The 23,678-nt window shown below is 48.3% G+C and overlaps 1 protein-coding gene across 4 annotated transcripts in view; it reads right to left on the bottom strand.

Moving 5' to 3' along the window:
* The window catches only part of ZFR2 (zinc finger RNA binding protein 2), a 2,121,586-nt gene that overhangs the window by 1,473,205 nt on the left and 624,703 nt on the right, over positions 1–23,678 (bottom strand). For all 4 annotated transcript variants that reach the window (XM_069649412.1, XM_069649413.1, XM_069649415.1 and 1 more), the window contains one exon: positions 19,519–19,686. In XM_069649412.1, coding sequence (XP_069505513.1) covers positions 19,519–19,686 — 168 coding nt within the window. The remainder of the gene's footprint in view (positions 1–19,518; positions 19,687–23,678) is intronic.

The raw sequence follows: 23,678 nt of genomic DNA, 5'->3' as shown, positions 1-23,678 counted from the left end.
GATGCGTACAAGAATGTGCGAGACGGGAGACAAAACGGGCAAGATCTTTGCATGGTTAGAACAGAGAGATGAGGGCGAAAGATCGAAACAGATACTTCAGAGCTGCTGCAAAGTGACTGCTATATTGCGAAAGGCTTTGCAGCCTATTACGCTGATTTATATCAATCCCCAGAAGGGCCCATAGACAACACATTACTCAACAGGATTACAATCCCCCCCCCAACTAGACAATACCCAGATTGCCTTCCTGGAGAAGGACATCACCGAAGATGAGATTGTGTTAGCTATTTCACAACTGCACTCGGGGAAAACACCAGGACCCAATGGCTTCCCAATAGACGTATGGAAAAATTGGTAGGGAGTGAGATAGCTCTGCACCTACTGAAAGTATTCTTACACTCCAAAGGTCAGGGAACCCTGCCCCCGATCTCCGGAAAGCCAATATAATCGTCATACCAAAACCTGACAAACCCCGGAAAAATGCAGCTCTTACAGACCAATCTCCCTAATCAATAGCGAAACAAATATTTTAGCCAAAGTACTAGCAAACAGATCACAACAAGTGATTACCACACTGATCCACCCGGACCAGTGTGGGTTCATGCCCCAGAGGTCCACACGCATGAACCGTCGCAGACTCCACCTACCACTAGAAAAGGCCCCATCCCTCAAAGATCCCCTGGAGCTTCTGGCGATCGATCTTGAGAAGGCCTTTGATTCCGTTTTCTGGGAGGCCCTTTGGGAAATCATGCGTCAAATGGGATTTGGAGAATCCTTCATGGAATGGGTCCAACTTCTTTACAGCTCTCCCATGGTGGGGGGGAAAAGGTGAATGGATGGCCATCACAGAGCTTCAAGCTAGGTAAAGGGACGCAACAGGGATGCCCCATATCAGCGATGCTTTTCGTGCTCATCATCGATCCTCTGGCGATACTACTGAGAAACACACTGTCGTGGAAAGGTTTCTGGTGGCGAAGGAGCATGAAGGACAGTTTCCCTATAAGCCGATGACCTGCTGATATATCTGGGAGACCCGATGCACTCCTGCCCAGTGGTAACCGACCTGCTGGAGCAATATGGGCCCCCCCGCACAATGACAGCAAACATAACTTTGACATGGAGAGACTCCCATAAATATATTGGATGGGACAATAAGATCACTCCGGTACAGGCATTGTAGGGTAACGGTAATCTGCCCGAACTAAACAAACTCCCATCGTGCCCGAGATGGCTAGCAATGGGGATCACTAAAGTGGGGGATGTAGTTGCAAATGGCAGATTAACATCCTTTGAGGAACTAAGTAACCAATTTGGCCTTCCTGATAGTGAACGGTTTCATTACATCAGATTACAACATGCACTAAACGCACATCTCCCCTTATTGTCTAATATGCCAGAATGCACACCAATTGAAAGAAACATAGTGCTTGATCAAATTACAACTAAGGTAACATCTGTCATGTACAATGTTGTATCCTCCTTTGCAACACCTTAACTGGACAACTTGAAGCTAAAATGGGAAGGTGATGTTGGTCCGATATTGCCTGAAGACTGGATTATGGTATTGATGTAGAGAAACTGAGATTTCGGCTAGGCTCAGGCTGATGCAGCTAAAAGTGTTACATGGAGTATACTACCCGCGAGTAGCTCTCTACCGTTGGAATCGAGCTACCGACTCTAGGTGCCTGCGTTGCTTACAGGGTAAGGGCACCTTCTACCACATTCTATGGGAATGCCCCTGAATTCAACAATTCTGGCAACTGTGTTGTGATAAACTATCAGCGGTCCTGGCCCGCTTTGTCCCTAGAGGCCCTAGATTGATGTTACTGGGGATTTTGGAAGAGGGAGAGATGACACGTTTTGAAAAACTGTTTATTTCTACAACCACAGGACCGATTAAACATAACATAGCAAAACTGCACAGTACGCACAATAGACAACAGATGTGAGCAGGTGTATGGTAAAAGTGCAGCGCATTTATACGGCCAGAGGGTTCCCAGGGAAAGCAAAGAAAATTTGGCAGAAATGGAATGATTCACAATAATCATAGTATATATTGAAGGAACCTGCACCTGTGAAATTATGGACGGAGATTAAGATTATGATTATGATATACTGCATTACTTATCAGGAATGAGGGAGCTGTGAATGTATTGTTTGTTTATCTTTGAGTATTTCTTATGTAATGTGTGATGTGGAAACACATCAGATATACCTTAAAACCAATAAAATGTGTTTATTAAAAAAAAAGAACTAGATTGAATTCTGGTTCTTCTTTCTATCAGGTGGGTGCCTCTTCTGGCACTTGCTGATCCTCTAAGCTGTAAAATGTGCCCTGAAAGTGAGCCAAGTGACTTGACATCTTGGCTAGAGATATGACTATCCCTTTAGGTGATTTATCCTGCCTCTTCATTTCCGGCTCTCATGAAAAGGTGATGTTAGATATTGCTTCTGTAAAGGCCTGAGTTTGCCAAGTTGGTGTCAGTCACTAAAAGTTATAACAAAATCTCCTGTTTAGTGTCTCTTCATAAGGAACTGGTGTTCATCTTGCGGCAGACGTGAGGCATTTTGGATATTGCTGCAGGGTGCATGGGCACAAACCAGAAAAGAGGCAATTTTTTTGTAAAGGGGATATTTTTGTCGCGATTTTATTACTGCATACCTTCCAGGCCTGGTGCACTTCGAAGGATCTCTGCCTCAATGCCAGCAAAACAGAGATCCTTCCTATTGGGACTCCTGCTCACTCTTGCCTTCTTCCATGGGCTCGCCCCCTGGTCCCTCTTCTGAAGCCAGAAACCTTGGAGTCATCTTCGACTCCTCTCTCTCTCCTTCATCCCTCACACTCAGAACATTGCCAAGAACTCCCACTTTCAATCTTCCTTCTCAAAGGAATTCTACCTTTTCTCATCTTCCCCCAGAGGCTCAATGTTACCCGGGCCCTGGTTCTCTCTAGGCTTGACTATTGCAATAGCCTCCTCCTGAATCAACTCTTCGACCCCTCCATTTAATCCAGAATAGGGCAACAAGACTTATCCTTGGCCTCAAGCCCAGGGACCGCACCTCTCCTGCCTTACAAAGTCTTCAATGGCTCCCGTTGGCTTAACAGATTAAATTCAAATCCCTCTGTATCATCCACAAGACTGTCTGTGGTCGGGGACTACGCTATCTGCAACTCTTTCTTACTAAATATCCCCCCTCTAGACCTCAGCGCTCCGCTGGCACCAATTCCATGTGTGTTAAGCAGTACTTCAGCAGAGGGCAGGTGGTTAATCCCTTTTCTCAGCTGGCTCCCTTCTTTGGAAGAGCCTTCCCCTCCATCTTCGTCTTGAGCAGGACTTTCTTAAATTCAGGAAGAGCTTCAAGACCCTCCTCTTCACCTCTTTCTCCCCCTCTTCTCTGCTAGTCTCACAGTTGCTGGATTGGTGTGCAGGGCCCTTATGCATCCTCTGGTCCCTGACAGCCCACACCTTATCATTCCAGCTTCTGTCTATCCTCAGCAATTGCCTCGGCACACCAACCACCCTTGGTGGCTTGCACTTACCATACATTGCACTTCACATGCTGCTCACCCACGAGCATCACAGCACCTATCCCACTCCCTCTCTCTTTTCCACTTGCATGTTATAAACTCTCACAACACATAGTAGGTTTGCCTTCCCCATCCCCACTGTATTATATATATATATTTTTTTGCATTGGCATTTGTAATTGTTTATCATCCCATGTCCCCTCCCTGTTGCCCTGTGGGCACTTTGAAACAGTATTTGCTTCCTGTATAAGCACCTTACAAGTGAACAATAAATAAATAAATGCCTTGGAATGCACTGTGATTCAGTATTTAGATGGCCCTTTTTAGTAGAGGTTGACTCTACCTTTCTGTGGGCCTTGGAGCGACTTAGGTGATGGCTCAGCGCTAACTGCTTTAGTTATCTTCTGTATTGTTTTTGCAATGTTGCCTTTTACAATCTTTTGATCTGTATCCTGGGATGGCTGTTTAATTAGCTCTTCGAGATGTTTGGCGGTATAGGAATTCTCCATGTTCATTTGCTTTTGGGTGATTGGGGAGACTCAGTCTCTTCAGGGTCCAATGCTACTCCCTCTCACAGCAACTCGACCTCGATCATCACCTCCATGGTTTCAGACTTTGTGACATCTACGGTATATGCTGCCCAGCTCTGCACTTTTCTACTTTTAAGAGTTTAGGGTTTAAATAGCATGCATGTGGGAACTCTGCCTTGGCATTCTCCCTCGGTAGCCAGTGGTTACAAACATTGGGTGTATCATGCTAGAGAAATACTGATTTGCAATGAGGCTAGAGTTTCAAGGCCCTTTTCTCTACTTATGCAGTCAATGCCGAGTTCAAGATCGAAAATTACAATGATAAAATAAGTCATTCTTTTACACAACCTGTCTCAATGAAAGTTCTGGTGGTCGGTCAGCATTAATTTCCTTCGAGCCGGTAGAAAGTATCTGGAATTTGTTAATGATTTATTTCGGTATTGCGTAGTAGGTAACATCGGAAAAAAATAAGTTGCACTGCAGGAACTGTATCGATCAATGATGGGTTGCCCTCCACTCCAAACTCCTGAGACGACACCAATGGAGGGAAACAAATAATATGAGGCTGCCAACTCAAGGAGCATCGAAGGAATTTATACACATATCATAGGGATAGTGTAACAAACAGGAATGCCGCTGGCGATGCCTACTTTTACATTGGAAGTAATACTTGTACTTTGAAAGTAGACAAGAAATAATACTTTGGACCGATGTCTAGCTGGCAGAATATGCATATCACGTGAATCTAAACAGGTCTACAAGTCCCAGAGAAATGTGTACCGATATACTGTTTGGACATTCCCTTATTATGTACTCATCCAAAGCATTTACTGTTTCCATTAACCAGTCTTCTACAAAAGTGTTGTTTTGACGGGTCACCCATTTTACCGTTTGGAGAGTCAGGATAACCCAGGAAACAGGATGTAAAACAAAGAGGTTGAGGAATCTGTGTTAAGGCCTTTAGGCCTTGTAGATTAAAAGGGACGCACCCCAGAGAGGATGAAGGACGTGTTCTTTATTCGTCAAACTAATACACACTAATCAACTTTACTTTACCTTTCTCTTTGCCCTCCCCTTTTCTCCCACGTCATGACCCACGTGGCTAACCCTACGTTAATCGGTCTCTGTCTTAAAGAGACAATGCCCTCTAACTACACCCCCGGACAAATGACCTTTCCACTCATCAACACTATTTGACAAGATGCAGCGGCTTCCAGATGGTTCGTTGCAGACGCTCAGTAGGGCAAGTCCAAGTCCATCACTTGGACTTGCTTCATGGCAGTCAGCCTGTCGGCCACCCGGCGAGCAGCGTCCTCAGAGGAACCCATAGGTCATTGCGAGACTCTCAAGGCTCGGGATCTAGGGGTGGAGGTCTCATCTTCTCTTTTCACAACATGTTTAAACAGTGAGCTATTCTGAGTCCATTTCTCAGAGTTCACAGCGGTCACCATCGTCCCTTTTATAGCAGTAACCTGCAGGGGGTTCGGAGCAAACCGTGAATCCGTCTTTCTGGTTGGAGTTTGCTACACTAGCACCTCATCCCCTACATGAAATTCCTTCAGTCGGGCTCCTCGCCTTTCATCAGTCTCGACTCGAGTGTCTCTTCTTATGACTTCTTGATCGGCGTTCGGCTGGCTCAGCGGGTGCCTTACAATGCGGGTGTGCACCTGATATTTCATCATTAGTGCTGCCAGAGTCTTGTTCGTGGCCTCATGGGGCGTATTGCGGTAGTCCTTTTACAGGAGTGAGCGCTTGGTGGGGGTCAGCACCTTCAATGCGGGCCCTTTGCAGGGGTTTTCTTGATCGAGGCCATGAACCTCTACGCCATACCATTTGCGTGTGGCCAGCGAGGAGTGATCTTCTAATGGGTAAAACCCATATGTTTCGCAAAGGCTGCAAACTCGTGGCCGCTAAATGGTGGGCCATTCTCTGACTTGATGGTGTCGGGGATTCCCCACTCACAACCTCATCAAAGATCGCTGCTACCTGAGAAAATCCTGTGGACGTAGATTTCTTTACAACTGGAAAACTTGAATGTTAATCTATAAAGAGCAGTAGATATTCCCTGGACTCAAGGGGACCGTAGAAGTCAACAGCCACCTTTTCCCAGGGGTGTTCCGGGATCTGCGTCGGTTGGAGCGGGATCAGAGCTTCAGCTCTGGTCGTGCATTGACACGCTAGGCAGTTTCTCACGCAACTGTCTACCATGGCATCTAGAAACAGGAACCACATGTGATATCTAACTTGCCTCTTGGTGTTGGCCTCGATGCCCTACGTGAGCTGTCTTGATGACTTCAGCCCAGAGGGTTGCTGGGATGACAAGTCTGCACCCTCTCAGGAGTATCGTTTTGTCCTTTACAGCTAGCTCTTTGTGCACCTTGGCAAGTCTTTCCAATTCATATCGACACGTTGCTGGGTGGTTCAGCACAGTACATCGGTAATACTTTCATTTGTTGTTCTCAGTGAGGGTGATCGTCAGAGCCATGGAAGGGTCTGCAGCCGAAGCGGATGCGACGGCCTCAAGAGTGACAGCCGGTGGGAGTGCGTTTAGGGTCCCATAACTAATGTATTCTGCATCACCAGCTCTGGGCACCGGATTGACTGTTGGGTGTCACGACAAAGTCAGGTGGATTGTTCTCACCCCCAGGTCTGTGGATGAATATTCTTGGAGCCTGATGCCCCAACGTTCAATCCTGGGAGGCATTTTGGTCCTAGGATTCCTGAATACTGACACCAGAGTCTGATGATCTGTGATGAGGGTGAACTTTTTCCCTATCATGAAATTGTGGAAAGGCTTGCACGCCGATACGGCTGCCATGCTCTCCTTCTCGGCTTGCAAGTAAGCTGACCCCGGCGGGGCTAGAGCCCTACTAGCGTAGGCCACGATGTGTCTGGGGTGAACATCAATCCCATTCATCTGAGCTAGTATGGCTCCTAATCCCACCGAGCTTGTGTCGACAACAATTTCGGTTTGCCAGTCTGGGTCAAAATAGGCAAGCCTCTGGGCTTTAGCCAAAGCCTGTTTGATGGTGCCAAAGGCTGCTTGCCACTGACCATGCGAATGGGACATCCTTCTGTAGCAGGCGCCTTAACGGCTCGGTGATGGTGGCACAGTGTGATATATACCTGGTGCAGTAGCCTGCCATCCCTAAGAACTATCTCACGTCAGCTACCTGACCTGGCACTTGAAGATTGAATTTGGTGGAGTCTTTGTCAGGGTCAGGCGTCATGTCCTCTGCGGAGAAAATATGTCCAAAGAATTTCAGCTTGGTTTTGCTGAATCTGCATTTGTCAATGCTGAGGGTTGGTCCCGCTCCTTGGACGGCAGAACACGTTGCCCGCAAGGCAGTGTTGTGTTCCTCATGCGACTTTCCGAACACAAGGATGTCGTCACTGTAATTTATTGTTCATCTCACTGGCCTGATGACCTGTCTGATGGCTTTGTGGAAGATCTCGGCCGGCGGTGAGATGCCAAAGTTCAGGCGTTTGTAGCAAAAAAGGCCGTCATGGGTTGTGAAGGTGGTGATGCCTCTTGATTCAGGATGTAGCTCCATCTGATGATACCCCTGGTTGAGGTAAAGTTTGGAGAAAAGAACGCCTTTGTTAAGTTGGACTATCATGTCTTCTATGCGTGGCCTAGGGTGTCGTTCTCTCTGGAGGGCGGTATTAGCCACTCTCATGTCCACGCAGAGTCTCAAGCGACCCCCTTCCTTTGGCACAATCACAAGTGGAGATACCCATGGGGTCGGGCCCGTGGCTGGCTCGATAATGTCGTTGTCCAGGAGCTGATTGAGCTCGTTTGACACAGCCGCTTGTAGATAGAACCCCACCCTCCTTGGATGTTGAGGGATAGGGTGAACTGACGGGTCTATGTGCAGTTTGACAGGGGGACCTTTGAACTTGCCTAGTCCTTTGCACAGGAGTGTGAACTTGTTTATAATCATGTCTTTCGTGACAGTGTTTCCAGGTGGTCGATTGTTCCCCACGGTACAGACTTGGTGTGTTGCTTCACTCTTAGGGGCAGTCGGGCGGATGGTGTCGCCTTTCGGGACGTGAATGTCAATGAGGCCTAGGCAGGATGCTGTGCGGTAACTGAGTAGGATAACATGAATGGTTGTGGATCGATCTCCGTGGATGAGCTGGCATCCAAAGGATCCGGGTGAGTGTAGGGGGTTTATGGCACCCCCATTGAAAGATCTTGGACCGTGTCTGGGCCAACGTCAATTTGGCAGGGATTTAGTTAAACTCTTTCTCCCCCATGATGTTCACAGTGGCACCCGAGTCGACAAGGAAGCAGAACTGTTTGCTGCATAACTCTATTGGTATCCTGGGTGCCTCTCTTGCTTCTTCTTCGTCTATGATGAGATTTACATATTCGTCTTGGGCGTATTGGTTATACTGGTCACTTTCTTGCTCTGTTCCTTGGGGTGTTGATACGTAACAGCGTTGGCGTGTCATTGGCGGTCCATCATATTCATCTTGAAACCGACCGTGGGTTCTGGTCCTATGTTTAAAGCTCTTGGTTGTCGTCATCAGGCTAGTGGTCCTCCACAACCCTCACATACTGCCTCGGCCGCTGCTGGTATGGGCGTGCTTGTGTTGTCTGGTTTTGAGGGATCAGATTGCATGTCCGGTACTGTGGCGGTGGTAGCATCCGTGATCTGGAGAAGTGTCTGCCCTCTCTGCAGACCGAAAGGAAGTGGCCTTCTCTCTCACAGTTCCCACACCTCTGGGTGAGTGCGGGCATGCCCCTGAGTGGGGAAACGTCAACCCGCAGCGGTATCCCCCTCCAGTGCTCTTGTCACCGGCTCTTGAAATGCTGGGTTGGACCGCCGCGATTAGTTCACTTTTGTCTTGCTTGGACATGGTATTGCCTGACATCTGGTTAGCTTGCACATCTACCCTCTCGAAGCTCCTGGTTATTTCGCTGACCTCATCAATGGTCAGTGGTTACTTGATTAGTTGTTTCTTGAGCGGCTGCAATACGCACCATTCAATCACTCACAAGCGGGTGGCTTAATGCAACAAGAAGGCATGGAACTGGCAGTGCTCTCCTTTAATCCTCAGACGGGTGATGAATTAATCTACCGTCTCATCCACTCTCTAGGTACACTGATTAAACATGTACCTCTCCTAGTCTCTGTTGGGCTCAATTACGAGTCACTTGTTGAGAGCTGTGATTAGTGCCGCAGAATCGTGTTGTTCGGCCGCGGGGATGGTCTTTATGCATGTCTTTACTTCATTGCCAGCAATGTTAACAAGCTTGCTGCGTAATTCTGGGGAGTTCTCTTCACCTGCCGCCTTTATAAAAGGTATTAAAGTATTAAAGTCTGCTAGCCATTCTACCCACCGCGGGTCTTTGTCCACCTGTGGGGTCATCGATATTGGGGGTGGCATGCGCATGTGCTGGCAGTGGACTGCATGGGAGGGACTGGATTTGCCTGGGGTTGTGGGCCAGGTGGAGAGCTCATGGTGGTTGGCGGTGGAAGAAACTGCTTGTGGCGCTAGTATTATGGTGGTGGATGGCCTCTTTGTTGTGCCACTTTCTTTTTCACTGTCTTGTTTGTGTTTTAATATTCCCTTTTGTCTTTTTTTTTTCTCTTCTTGCCCCGTTTAGGGAGGCAGCGCTGACCTCTGGTGGCAGCCGGTGAGTGGCACGTCAACCAAGTGCTCTCACATCTGCGACGGGCCTCTGTGAGGGGGGGGGCAGGCCCAGCTCAGGCCAAAGAACTGCTCAGGAGGGCAGTGGGCGGCTCTGGCGCCGCACCGTGGGTCTGGCCGTCGCAGCGCAGCAGGATGGGTGAGCCATTAACCCGGTGGACTTCTGGGTGTGCCAGAGGGGCGGGGTGCCCTGGCGTTTGGCAGACTGCCGTGCAGCTGAAGATGGCGCTGCTCTTCGCGCATCCCTGCAGGAGGACTGATAAAGAGGTAGCAAGCCGAGGAGTAAGGCGTGGCCCGGGATCGGGTCCTGCTTGTTGTCAGCAGCGGCTTCAGGGCACATCCGTGGACGCGGCTTCAGAGGCTGACCGGCCCCCACAGGGGGCGCTAGAGGGACAGCCTACATAGCGGGCTATCCCCTCTGGCCGCCCCCTTCCGGTTGCTGGTCATGCCTCTCCTCTTCCTCCCCCCCTCAGCGAGGCGGAAGAGGCGTCCCCGGGGACCTGGCTTCCGGCCTGGTCTCCCGGGGACACTTATAAGGGCAGGAGCTGCTGGCCATCATTCTTTTGCCCAGCAGCTCCCGCACACAACGCGGTATTGTTAAGCAGCGCTCGAATTATGTCGGTCAAGTGGCACAGCGAGTGGAGCGCTTGCTTTGACATACATGCAGAGCCTGCTAACGCAGGTTCGAATCACAGCGGCGCCAAACGCAGCCTTTCATCCTCCCGAGGTCGATCGATGAGTCCTACATAAGGCTGGATTGCGGGTTTTTGTAATTGAAATTGATTATGAGGCCGCGAGAGCCACAAGTGGGGGGAACTGTGATCCTGCGTTTTCCCATGGCGAGTAGAGTCGCTGGCTTTTTGATGCGGCCTCGCTCTTTCCAGCGCGCCCGCTAGTACGGGTTCAGGCCGCATCGGAGGCTAGGCATAGCCTTTAGTCCTTTCAGGGCGCGAATGCACGCCAAACACCGCGGGTGGTGCGGGGCGGCGCACGGAAGACTGAGAGTCTAGGTGCTAGTTCCCATGACACCGTATAAGGCCCGAAGTATTAATTAAGTTGGGGGTGGGGGGGTCGTTTATCTTGACGCCTGTAACATGTGAATCCCGGACAAAGCACCAACGCCCTCCCCCCACTCACACCTTAACATGCCGGGCGTCAAGCGGGTCAGGTTTGTTGATAGTTTTAAGACGTGTCAGCGGCAACGCGCCTATCACTGTAGAGCGCGCGTCGTGCAGCTGTACAAGGCATAATGATGCGCGTTCGGATCCCGGCAGGGCCAAACTCAACATTTCACCCTTCCGAGGGAACAAAAGAGCACCGCACACCATGGGTCATAACTCAGATACCCGAGGGTCGTAGCACTATATAGATGCTACATTATTATATTAGCCATGGTATTATTATTTAATCATGTGGCGCTGTGACTGGGGTGGGTAAAGTGCCTGTTTAGTAAACAGGGGATATTGGTTCGGACCTCAGCAGTGAAATTGGCGTAGTGGAAGAAATTAAGGAGCAGTGCATGTGAAATACGCAGGGTGGTAGGTGAGTGTTAAAGGCCTGCATGCAAATTGGTTGAGCACGAATGTCATTAGGGGGGAGGCCTCCGCATCACGGGCTGAATATGTGCTTAGCCAGGCCACGGCCAGTTACGCCTATTACTTATGATGTCTCCCAGTGTTGTGTGGAGAAATGTTTGCAATTCATGTGCTTTCTTGGGGCCAATACATTCCTTTATGATCCTCAGGCGCCTTTTGTGATGTCGAATGAATGAATTGCTTAACGGCGTGGTTCAATTTTTGAATACAGGTCGGGCAAAGGAGCAGCGGTTAAGAGGAATTTAAGGATATTCACCAAAACGAAAAGAAGCGGGGTAAGGTATAGGTCAAGGAGTCAGCAAATGTGTGAAAACTAGTCTTGGCGGGTGCATTTAGTCAGCACCCGCAACGTGGGATGCAGTAAGGTTGGGTAGTAACGTGAATTTTCCATCTTCAGTTAGGATGTCGTCGGTGGAGGACTCACAAGATCTATTCCACTCCATTGAGGAAGTGCCCAACACCCCGGGGTCAAGTGAGGAAGAGGACGAAGGGGCCATCTGGGCGTTATTCCAACAGAGGATGCGCAGTGAGGGGAAGGGTTGGGCTAAGAAAGTGTTAGCCAAAAAACAACCATAGCTACCCAAACAAGTTGTGGTGGACGCCCAGATCTGTCCACCCCCCCTGTGGTAGATACTCCCCCACCGAGCACAACCGCACTAAAACCTTTACCTGCCAAGAGAAAACGCCATCAAAAGGGTAAGAAAGCGGTTGAAATGTTGCAGGTGGCGCCTAAGGTACAAAATGTCAGCGAGCTGGCGCAAGTTGGGCCAGGCGCAACAGCCTTGCCACCGGCAGCAGCTGCAGGTGTAGCGAGTGTGAGCGAAACGCAATTGTGTCCCATTGCACCTCCCATGTTACAGGTTGCAGTTGAAAAACAGGTGTGTCGCCACCAGTCGGGGGTGCCGTAGGTAATGAAAGGCTTGGGTTGATTTTAGAAGAGTTATTATTGTTGGTCAGGGGCAATGGGGCTCCTGCGGCAACAGTGGCTACCCTACCAGTGGCTAGGAGTGTGTGGGAGGGGACCAGCGCGAGCACCACTGATATCAATTTGCCCAGTATACCCATCCCCCCTGCCCCTACGACGGGCACAGCCCCCACCGTCAGCGCCCCCATCACTTCACTCGCATCACCTTCAGCGCCTTTAGGAGCGGAACAGCCGGTGACCGTTGCCCCCCTGTTATCAGGCAGGTCATCCTTAGCCTGGCATATACCCTGGGACATCAGAGAGCAAATATGGGCCAGGAAGAATATTGACATATTCAGCCTTTTAGCAATATAAGATGCTGGCCCCAATGTCACGCTAAGCACTGAAGAGAACAATAAGAGGCATCGTAAGTATCATCCGGAAGAGAACATAGCCAACTGGGAGAAGGCATTTGATATAATGTCAGTTTTGGTGATGGAAAAGAACCCTGAGCACGGGCCGGTTTGATCAAGTACAGGGAATCAATTGTAGAAGAAGCTAGGCTGTACGGTTCTACTGGATGGATCGATTATGACAGGAAGTTTAGACACATGATGGAACACTGCCCCACAATGACATGGGACCAGAAAATGATGGACGGCTGGGTCACTTTTATGGGGGGTAAGCAGAGGAAGAGTATTGTCTGGAATGATATTTACAAAAGCGGGAAGAAGAACGGGTACGGCAAGCAAAACAATGGTGGTAAGGGGCAACCCTTTCACAATACCCCCCAGGGACGGGGGGGCCAAGAGTCGGGAGCCACATGTTCTGGTACCTCGAATGGACCACAAGAGGATAAGAAGGGAGCGAATAGGGCATGCCGGTTTTTTAATAAGGGCAGCTGTAACTGGGGTCCCAAGTGTAAGTTCAGCCATGAGTGCGGGAAATGCAGGGGGAACCATCCCTTGGTCAGATGTTTCAAGCGGGAGGGTGGATCCGGGGGTAGGGGCCAGAGAAATGGACAGTAAGGCTCACATATTCACTCCCCCCTTCCCCGGCAACAGGCACTGCTACACAGAATTTGGATTTGTCTAGGAAGGGTCCCTCTCCAGTGAATTTGCAGGTGTTAGTGGATCATCTAAGCCATTACCCCAGACAGCGGGAGAGGGATTTGTTATTTCAAGGTTTCACAGAAGGATTTGTTATTCCTTAAGAGGGTCCCCTCACCTGCCGCTTTGCTAGGAACTTACCTTCAGCGAGGGATCTGCCTGAGGAGATTGATAAGAAATTAAACAAAGAACTAGAACTAGGCAGGATTTCTGGACCATTTGATGCCCCCCCTCTCTCCCCAACTTCATTGTGTCACCTCTGGGCATAGTTCCCAAAAAGGAGAAGGGCAAGTACACGCTCATCCACCACCTTTCTTACCCGAAGGGCGAGTCAGTGAACGACTGGTTGAGCCCTGAAGTATGCTCTGTTCACTACGCATCTTTTGATCAGGCTATGTTGGTGGTGGCCAATATGGGAAGAGGGGCATTGATGGCCAAAGTGGATATTGAGTCTGCATTCCGCTTATTACCTGTGAATCCAGCCAGCTTCCATTTGCTGGGTTTCCAGTGGAATGAGGGATTCTTTGTAGACAAATGTATGCCTATGGGGTGCTCAGTGTCCTGTTCCTTTTTGGAAACATTCAGCACGTTCCTTGAATGGGCGGCACGCAGAAGGGAGCAGCGGGTGGCAATGGTTCATTATCTAGACGACTTTCTATTCTCTGGCAAGGAAGGGTCCAAGGACTGTGCAATAGCAATGTCTGTTTTTCAACAATTGATGGTAGAGTTGGGTGTTCCCTTAGCTCCTGAAAAAACAGAGGGCCCTTGCAGGGTTCTCACATTTCTTGGCATTGAGATAGACACGGTTAGGGGCACTTGTAGGTTGCCCGAGGATAAAGTGAAAGGTTTGAAGGAGGAAATAGTGAATAATTTGTCAAAAGACAGGACCACCCTTGAGAAAATGCAGCAACTTCTGGGGAAACTGAATTTTGCGGCCAAGATAATCCCGGCAGGCAGGGTTTTTGCTCGTAGGCTGGCCAGGGCAACAGCGGGTGTGGTTCAGAAGCAACACCATATTAGATTAAGCACTGGCCTCAAGGAAGACTTAAGGATGTGGTTCAGATTCTTAGACAGCTTCAATGGGGTGCAAATCTGGCGAACCCCGTGGGAAACCAACACTGAACTACAGTTGTTTTCAGACGCTGCGGGAAGTAAAGGTTTCGGCGTAATCCTGGGGCCGGAGTGGTGTGCTCAGAAGTGGCCACAGCAGTGGCACAAGAAGGGGAGAACAAAGAACATAATGATCTTGGAAATGTTTCCCATTGTTGTCGCACTGTTGTTATGGCCTACGGTTTTGGCCAATAAGAGGGTTCGTTTTTGGTCTGACAACAATGCGGTAGTGCAAGCCATTAACTTACAGTCTGCATCATGCCCTGCAATGTTGAGCTTGCTCAGGAAACTAGTGGAAGTATGTCTGTATCACAACATTGAATTTAGGGGCCGACATGTGCCGGGAACTGCCAATATTGCTGCTGACGCTCTTTCTCGCTTTCAGTGGTCGAAGTTCCGGAAGGCCCACCCAGAGGGCAGACTGGAGGGAGTGCAGTTCAAAAAGGAGTGGTGGCAGCTGGTGGTGTGGACAGGGCGCTTGCCGAGTTGAGTGAGCGCTCACTCACGCCCGGAGTAAGATGTAGATACCAGCAAGGTTATGGTAAGTTCAAGAACGTGATCTCTCATCTACAAGGTGAGAAACTGACTGCGGAGGAACAGGTGCATGCCTTTGTGGTCTGGGCACACACAGAGGGCATGTCAAAGAGTTGGGCAGCATCGCATTTAGCAGCAGTTGCATTCCACTTCAAATTGGAGGGGAAGGGCGATCCCTCAAAAGGGTTTTTGGTGCGTTCTGCATTGAAAGGCTGGGCCCGTTCGGAGCCAAGGTCTAAGGATGTGCGAAAACCGATTGACTTTGGACTATTGGTAAAGTTGTTGGCCACATTACCTAGCATATGCTTCAGCGAATACGAAGGGCCGCTATTCAGGCTGGCATTCGCATGGGCCTTTTTTGGGGCATTTAGGATTAGTGAGCTAGTTTCTGCATCTAAAAAGGACACATCTGGGAGGGCCATTGCTTTGGGTGATGTATCTCTGTTTCACAAGGAAACAGGTGAAGGGGTCAGAATATTATTGAGGAAAAGCAAAACGGACCAGCAAGAAAAAGGTTATAACATAGTCTTACACGCGGCACCCCTTTCGGAATGTTGCCCGGTACTCCTTTTTAAACTCTTTGTACAGTTACGTGCCACGAGTGCCGGCCCCCTGCTGATTCACACTGACACTTTCCCCTCCCCCCCTTTCTGTATTCCAATTGCGCAAAGTGTTGGCAAAGGCATTGAAGGCTTTGGGCATCCAGGAGGAAGGTTGGTCCATGCATAGTTTTAGGGTAGGCGCCGCCACCACAGCCTTTCAACAAGGCAGGTCCCCTCGGGCGATCATGAAAGGTGGGAGGTGGGAGTCTGGCCATTATCGACTTTATGTCCGCCCCCAGCACAGTGCATGCCCAGAAGAATACTAGATATCAAGGGCACTGAGGGGCCGGGGCAGGGAATGGGGTCAGTTTGGATACAGGTGAATCAGGTAACTTATGGTATGATATGTCTTTCCCCTATAGATGATGCAGTGTGGCTGATCGGCCACTCATTTGTGACACGGGCAGAAAAAAGGGCTAGGCAATGGACGATCGGACAAAACTTGGGATTCAAGAGTACCGAGTGTGTGTGGCTGGGCACTCCTGGAATGAGGTGGCATTCCTTGCTGCCGGCCATTCACTGGCGATTACAGTGGAGGCGTGCACCAAGGTGGTTGGTGATTCATTTGGGGGGCAACGATCTGGCTAAATTGGGCCGCGGTCACCTGCTCGCCCAAATACAGGTGACTTTGCGCATTAGAGCACATGAGTTACCAGGCACAGAAATACTCTGGTCAGAGATGGTGCAAAGGCAGGTGTGGAGGGACGCCATCTCTCTGCCCCGCATGGAAAAATCCAGGAAGCGCCTCAACAGAAGCAAAATTCACAAAGGCAGAGGGCCTGGGGTTTATAGGGCATTGCTGCCTGAGCTCCTTGCCTTCCCATTTTGATGCAGATGGTGTACACTTATCTGACAAGGGCAACAATGTTTTCCTGACGGCTATATTGGGCGAGCTAAGGAGGGCTGGCTGCAGATGAACCAATGGTGAGTATGGAACAATTGGGATGCTAAGAGAGAAGTAAGGGCCTAAGGTTTGGGGGCATTGATGGCACCGCGAGCCACCATCAAAGCGTGGCGGAGTATCGGGGCGGTCCTAGCCAATGAGGGACTTCACGCTGCAGCTGCAGCGGCTCGGGATTGGCCGGGCTCGAGCCAATCCATCAACGGGCACTGACTCCCTTCCTTAGGGCGATAGGCCAACAATCTCCTGGTCAGTGCCCGAGTGTCCCACTGGTGTACCAGTGTAGCTGGAAGTAACCAGCGGTTTTGTCAGTTTAGCCAGTGGCTAAACAGGTGACAGGGTTCACCTGTATCTGACTGTTTTGTAATGTGGCTGGGACCGTCCCAAGTTGTCTTGCTCCTAATAAACCCGTGACCCTGTGTTTTCCAAACTTTAAAAGTTGTCTTTGTATTCATTTCATTGTGTTATGGTACGGACCAAAGGAGGTGGGGGTGTCCAATGGGGATCTCCCCGCTAAGAGGCTGACCGGCCCCCGCAGGGGGCGCTAGAGGGACAGCCTACATAGCGGGCTGTCCCCTCTGGCCACCCCCTTCCGGTTGCTAGTCATGCCTCTCCTCTTCCTCCCCCCCCTCAGCGAGGCGGAAGAGGCATCCCTGGGGACCTGGCTTCTGGCCTGGTCTCCCGGGGACACTTATAAGGGCGGGAGCTGCTGCCCATCATTCTTTTGCCCAGCAGCTCCCGCCTTGCAAGAATCCCCACCCACCCACGCCGAAATGGAATCATGGGCTCACATGTGGAAAGTTGTCAAGAAATTAGGTATGCAGTTATTTTGTACGGACCGGTTGTGAGAGTAGGACCAAGATGATGCAGTCGCATCATCAATGTGAATTTAATGTGCACATAGTAAAAAATATTGAAGATAAGTTAATGTGTTGTTTGATTTGTGTTTAATTTTATTGTTTTTTGTTACAGGTGGAGTATCGGGGCGATCCTAGCCAATGAGGGACTTCACGCTGCAGCGGCTCGGGATTGGCCGGGCTCGAGCCGATCCCTCGACGGGCACTGACTCCCTTCCTTAGGGCGATAGGCCAACAATCTCCTGGTCAGTGCCCGAGTGTCCCACTGGTGTACCAGTGTAGCTGGAAGTAACCAGCGGTTTTGTCAGTTTGGCCAGTGGCTAAAGAGGTGACAGGTTTACCTGTATCTGACTGTTTTGTAATGTGGCTGGGACCGTCCCAAGTTGTCTTGCTCCTAATAAACCTGTGACCCTGTGTTTTCCAAACTTTAAAAATTGTCTTTGTATTCATTTCATTGTGTTATGGTACGGACCAAAGGAGTTGGGGGTGTCCAATGGGGATCTCCCGGCTAAGGCAGCAGCAGCAGACATGGCGTAGCAGGAACGCTTGAGTGTCTGGTGAGGATAAGGAGGAATCATCGTGGTGTGTGGGTGTGGATAGCCTCGCCGCCAGTTGTTACGGTCCTTAGGCCTTGTGGATTAAAAGGGACACAACCAGAGAGGATGAAGGACGTGTTCTTTATTCGTCAAACTAATACACACTAATCAACTTTACTTTACCTTTCTCTTCCCTTTTCTCCCATGTCATGACCTACGTGGCTAATCCTACGTGGATCTGTCTCTGTCTTAAAGAGACAATGCCCTCTAACAATCTGGGCTTGAAAATCAAATAGGCTGGGGAGAAATCCGATTTGTTCAAAGTTGGGAGTCGGGTAACAGTGTTTTTTTTTTCATTTGTGCGTCAGTGTTTAAGGAGACAGAGGTCCTCGCCACCACACTACATGCATGCCCCTTGCTTCCCCCGGCCAACATTCCTTCAATTTGGTGACACTGGAAATACAAGAAGGTGGTTGGTTGCAAGATCATAAAAATAAGTACAATGTTTTAATCGATAGTGGTTATGAAAATGTATGGTGCTCACGACGAGAAGAGCTTAAATTACCAGGGCTAATAAAAACGTGCAAATGAAAATACATTTAAATGGACTGTAAATTATGATGGAAGGATTTCTATACTTATGAATAGAAGAACACATTCATACTGGAGAAAACTGAAAAATAAAACTGGTTTATGACATATGATTGTTCTTGCGGTATCAACCTGTTTCTATTGTTTCTATTATGATTCTATTAACAAAAAGACAAAGCTCACAATAGAATGGAGAGCATTTATGTTCAACAGTTTTGAGAAAGTACATAGGAGAAGTGAACGGAGTTAAAAACGGCAATCTTGCAAGGAACACAAACTTATCACAACAAGGATAAGTATCTTATCGCAGTACATATGGTATTATTGTTCTAATTCCGGCTGTACTAACATTTCGGACAGCCGAAAATCCCTAACAATTATACCATACTATCCCATTATAGAGGACAAATGCGGGGCAGCCCTACGCTCCCTTGTTCGCTATAATGGGATGGGGGTTGCAGGGTTGTCATTCTTGCGTATGGGGGATCTTTATTTTAAATCGGCCACTGCATGTTCCATAACAAGGCGAAATAATTTAAAGGGCTCGTCCGTATTTTGATCAGTGGCATTAACAGCAGTTTGCCAGAAGAGGGAGCTCTGCTACTGTATTTGCCGGATCGTAAGCAAATCTTCAAGATAACAAGTTCTAATACCGTGGCAAGGTCCCTATTCTTCTGAGCTAATAAAACGCACGCGTAATAATAAAACACCTGTTATTGTAATGCATGGAAGCGCGGAATCGAGCATGAAGGGCTACATAAAAACACATATTAGCAATTAGGAAAATAACACAGAGGTTAACTAATGCGTGATTATACCGCAGCGAGCGTTTCGAATTCTAGATTATCGAATTCGTAATTTCGCGCTGCGATATAATCACGTACATGAGAAGTATAAAAGCGACCTTCTAGTGCGACATGCGAACAAACTTAATTAAAATAAAGAGGCATTGAAAGGAAGAAGTGGACAGAGAGACAAGAGTAGTCTTTGGACACGAAAAGCTTTTGGTAATAACCATTTATGCATCCTTAAACCATCTTCAAATTATCCAATCATTACCTTCTGGTGCTTTGATCCGCGGATATGCGCAGCATATGCATCTGCTCCGGTGCAGGCGACATCACAAAGTTCACAACATAGAAGTGGAGCGCAGGCTGTATCGTTACCAGATTTTTGAACGACTTCTTTTTTTTTGTGCTTCTGCCCCTCCAAGTGCTCCCGGTACGTCTGTGCTCAAATAAAACAGGAAACATACACATATGTATATTCATGGCCGGGGCACATTCATTCTATCATTTGTTGAAACAGTAATGACCATCTACGACTAAACATACATGTTTTCTACCAATGCAATAAAATACTGGATTGCAAACAAGAAACTGTAAAATCACAGGCAGAAGCATATGGAGGGGAAATGCAATTGAGAGAGTTGAGAAGAGATGGATTAAATAGCTATGGGCTGCATCACGAGTTTGGCCTGAGCCCTTAAATGCGGCGGTAACAGTATTACGGCCACATTTAAGGGCTGGCCAAATCATGAGTTGGGCGGAAAATGGCAATCTTCAGGGCTGGTTTTGGTGCTATTACCGCCGGTGGTAATAGCGCTCCCCAACTCCATAGGACCCAATGGAAAATCGTGATTAACCATCCCCCGCAACCCATGAACTTGCGAAAATTACGCCAGACTGAGTTACGGTAGCGCTATTAGCGTTCGGCAGTATCCGGCGGCAGGGACACCACCCAACTTGTGATGAGGCCCAATGTGTCTATTTTGGGGTTCACTTCAAACAATACTTTGTATGTAATGCGGTTCTCTTAGATTATGTTTACACAATCATATTCTGGTAACTTCACGAAGAAACATGAACAAAAGCAACTGGGTAGAGAAACACCTAGTGAGTACAGGAGCATGTGCTTCAAACCCCAGAATAAAAAAGCCGTGACATGCCAGGCTGGAAATCGATAAAAGAAAGGAGAACAGAATAAAACAAGCATTCTCGTCAGTTGTGTGGAATAACATACTGACACATAAAGGCAAGCAGCTCCTTCTATCAAGCATTTAGGAAGGGAACTCTCTCCGTGAAAGAACATCCCATCAGATACTCATCGCTGTATTCTAGTGTGCGCTCTGTTTTCACCCCCATGTATCCCTTTCGCGCCTAACCTTCTTTGTATTCTACTTCTATTACTCTCATCTATTTCCATAATTGCACGTCTCTATAGCTGGGTTTGCACCATTTCAATCCCTCACATACAAACCTACAAAGTAGAAGGGAAAACATGTTGATTCTGTAAACTAGACTTCAAGAATATAAAAGAATTATAAAGAGTCCACAAGCGAATGCAATGGTAATACAGAGTTACACTAACCAATTAGGCTTTTTGATGTGTCTTGTCCGGTGTATCAAGGGCAATTCTATCACCAAACACATATGATGTTATGGATTGTACACTGTAAAGGAATATTTTGTTTCATATACTCTTAAGCTTTTTGTCGCTATGTTTCATCATTTCCTCATTTTATGTCTTTTCTACTTTGCGGTTTAATAACCTTATATCACTAGCTAGAAGATTATATACAATTTTGTTTAAAGATCTAAGTGCCCTTGTGTGGCCACATCCGTTAGGGTTACTTGTACAGTTTATGAGACCTCCGTTGTTAGAACTGAATTTATTTTCCCTCTGTCTGGTGAAGGCTAGCGTCTCCAACCAGCACGATCCTCCCCGCAATGAGAGACAATAAAGGACTCTCCCAAATTGGGAATCAAGCCAAGACAGAGTGCGGGTGAGATTAAATGGGAGTTTATCAATCAGAATAGGGCATGCAAAGAACTCTGCAAAACTCCAAGAGCGCTCTGTCTAACAATAGCAAAGACAGGCGTATATATTTACAAAAAACGTCATAAGAACCTACACACTATAGGGGGCACAAGTTCAATGGGATTGGGTGGCGACGACTAACTATAGGTGCTGCTGCGATGTGGTTGGCTTTGGCTGGAAGACGTCACTGGTCAGCCTCGCGGGTTGGGCTGGGCCTGGCAGGTTGGCTGGGTTCATCCGGGCGGTGTTGTTGTGCCATCGTGGCCAGTGTCAGAGATGAATGTCCTTTCCTGACTTATTTGCCCTGGGCCATGCTACAACCATTGCAATATTACCTTCTTTAGTAAATCTTCCAATAGGTTATTCTACAGGTTAATGCAACACAGGAGGAATGTACTTTGTGAGGGGTCTGGAGGTAATACGTCAGGACATGGTTACCAGTGTCCTGTTGACCGGGGCTATAGGTCGAGGGGCTAAGCTTCAGGGCCTGGGACGGGCGGTGCAGGTCTTTCTGCCTTGTTAGAAGTTGTTATGGATGTTCCGCTGTGTGTTGTCAAAGTGTTGGGTGTCCTGATTGCACAGGGCCATAAGTCTAAGATGATCCGGTGGGCTGTGGGGTTTACGAGGGGGCGCCGTTAGAAGTGTGTGTTCAGGCAGAGGTTTACTGCTGTGCTGTAAATAGTGCAGGTGGCGGGCCGTGGCCTTGGGTGCTGCAGAGGGGGCTACAAATCTTTGAAGCGGCTCCAGTCTGGTTGGGGGAGGCGGAGTAGCGCAGCGCGGGCCTCTGCTCTCATGTCTTGGCAGCCTTCGCAGGGTGGGAGGGGGAACGGCCTTGCATGCAGTTCACAAAGGTATCTCCCTCGTGTGTTGCCGATTTTAGGTAAAAACATCACAAACATTTGAACCCTCTATAATACTTATTCAAATCATTTTGAAACATGCATTTAAACTTTGCTGGATGTGTTTCGATTATACCCAGTCTGAGCACCTTATTCATACACTATGTCTTAACAACTACAGTATTTAGTTATATGCATATACATTTGCAGTGAGTGAGGTAGTTTTAGGGTTCGTTGAGTACATAGAAAGTAACCCGCCACTGTGCGTGGCGGAGATGGCACATGAGGGGCCTAGACATACACGTGTGACGAGTGCATTCTCGCACACTCTTCACATGTGTCATGGGTATGGTTACATTCGTTTTCTTGTGTACTCTAGCAGCATCAGTTCAGTTGTGGTGTGGGACCGCGGGCCGTGGGGCTTTCAGTGGTACTTATGAAGAATCATCCCCCGGAAATGCTTTTAACATTTGTACACCCCTGCAGGGGTGTGGGTCCTTCACGGCTAGGCGTCATGTACGATAATTACACTATTTCACAGATTTCTTTAGTAAGAGTGGTTGTATGGAGAGGATACATGTGTTAAAAGTGGCTTCTTACATTCATACTTGGGTACCTGTCTGCTTTCAGCAGATGACCATTCTACAGATTTTCCCATCGCCCAGGCCTTGCTGACCGGGTCATTGTGGAAGCAGTGATACACTGCGGACGGTGAGCTGTTACAATGTTAATGTATTACGCTAGATCATGCCCGTCTTGTTCGTGGGAACGTCCTTGCAGCGGATCTACCATGGTGCTGCGGAGACAGGGAGGACTGGAACTCTCTGAAGGTGGGGGCCGCGCTGCAGCGCGCTGGGCTCACACCATCTTAAGTAGACAGAAAATGGTTTCTGAGGCCTAGCTAGATTTAATACGTGCGGGCAATGTCTTCAGCAGGTGAGCCATCCACCACCTGGGCACTGGTGGTAGGAGGGAACGCCCGATGAGCCATGGCCCTCACCCGGGGTGGAGGATGTAGGCAAGGGGGGGTCTTTTGGACCACTACTCCCCTACACTGGCTTCTGGGGAGGAGTGGATTGCAGAACCTTGTGAACTCCCAACCCATGGCCTGATTTTACTTTATGTTTCAAGTTTTGATTGATATACTTAAAGCCTAAATGGCTTTGTATAAAACATGATATAATACACATTTCATATACATGTATTAACAATCTAATATATTAAAACAATTTCAGTACAAAACATAAGACCCTATTCAAGGCATCTTAAAATATCCACAATCTTCAGATAAAAGGACACTATAAAATATATAAGATTGATATCATCACCCATCAAAAATGTGCCTCATAAATCTGCTATTTCATTAAGATCAATTGTTATTACTATAGGATTGTGAAAACTTGTAACGCAGCTTCCACAAGCTATCACAGTCAATTACTAAATGTGAAAGGGATTCAATCATTCATTGCCACATAGTCGACACTTATGCATGTCATGCTGTAAACCCAACCTAGAGCGTATAGTCTGAAGTGCTTCTGAGGTGTGAAATTTCATTAACAG

Source organism: Ambystoma mexicanum, chromosome 1p (genome assembly GCF_040938575.1).
Source record: "Ambystoma mexicanum isolate Mex_15411 chromosome 1p, UKY_AmexF1_1, whole genome shotgun sequence".
NCBI lineage: Eukaryota > Metazoa > Chordata > Amphibia > Caudata > Ambystomatidae > Ambystoma > Ambystoma mexicanum.
The sequence above is the reverse complement of the archived record's forward strand: the minus strand, read 5'-3'. Positions and strand labels throughout refer to the sequence as shown.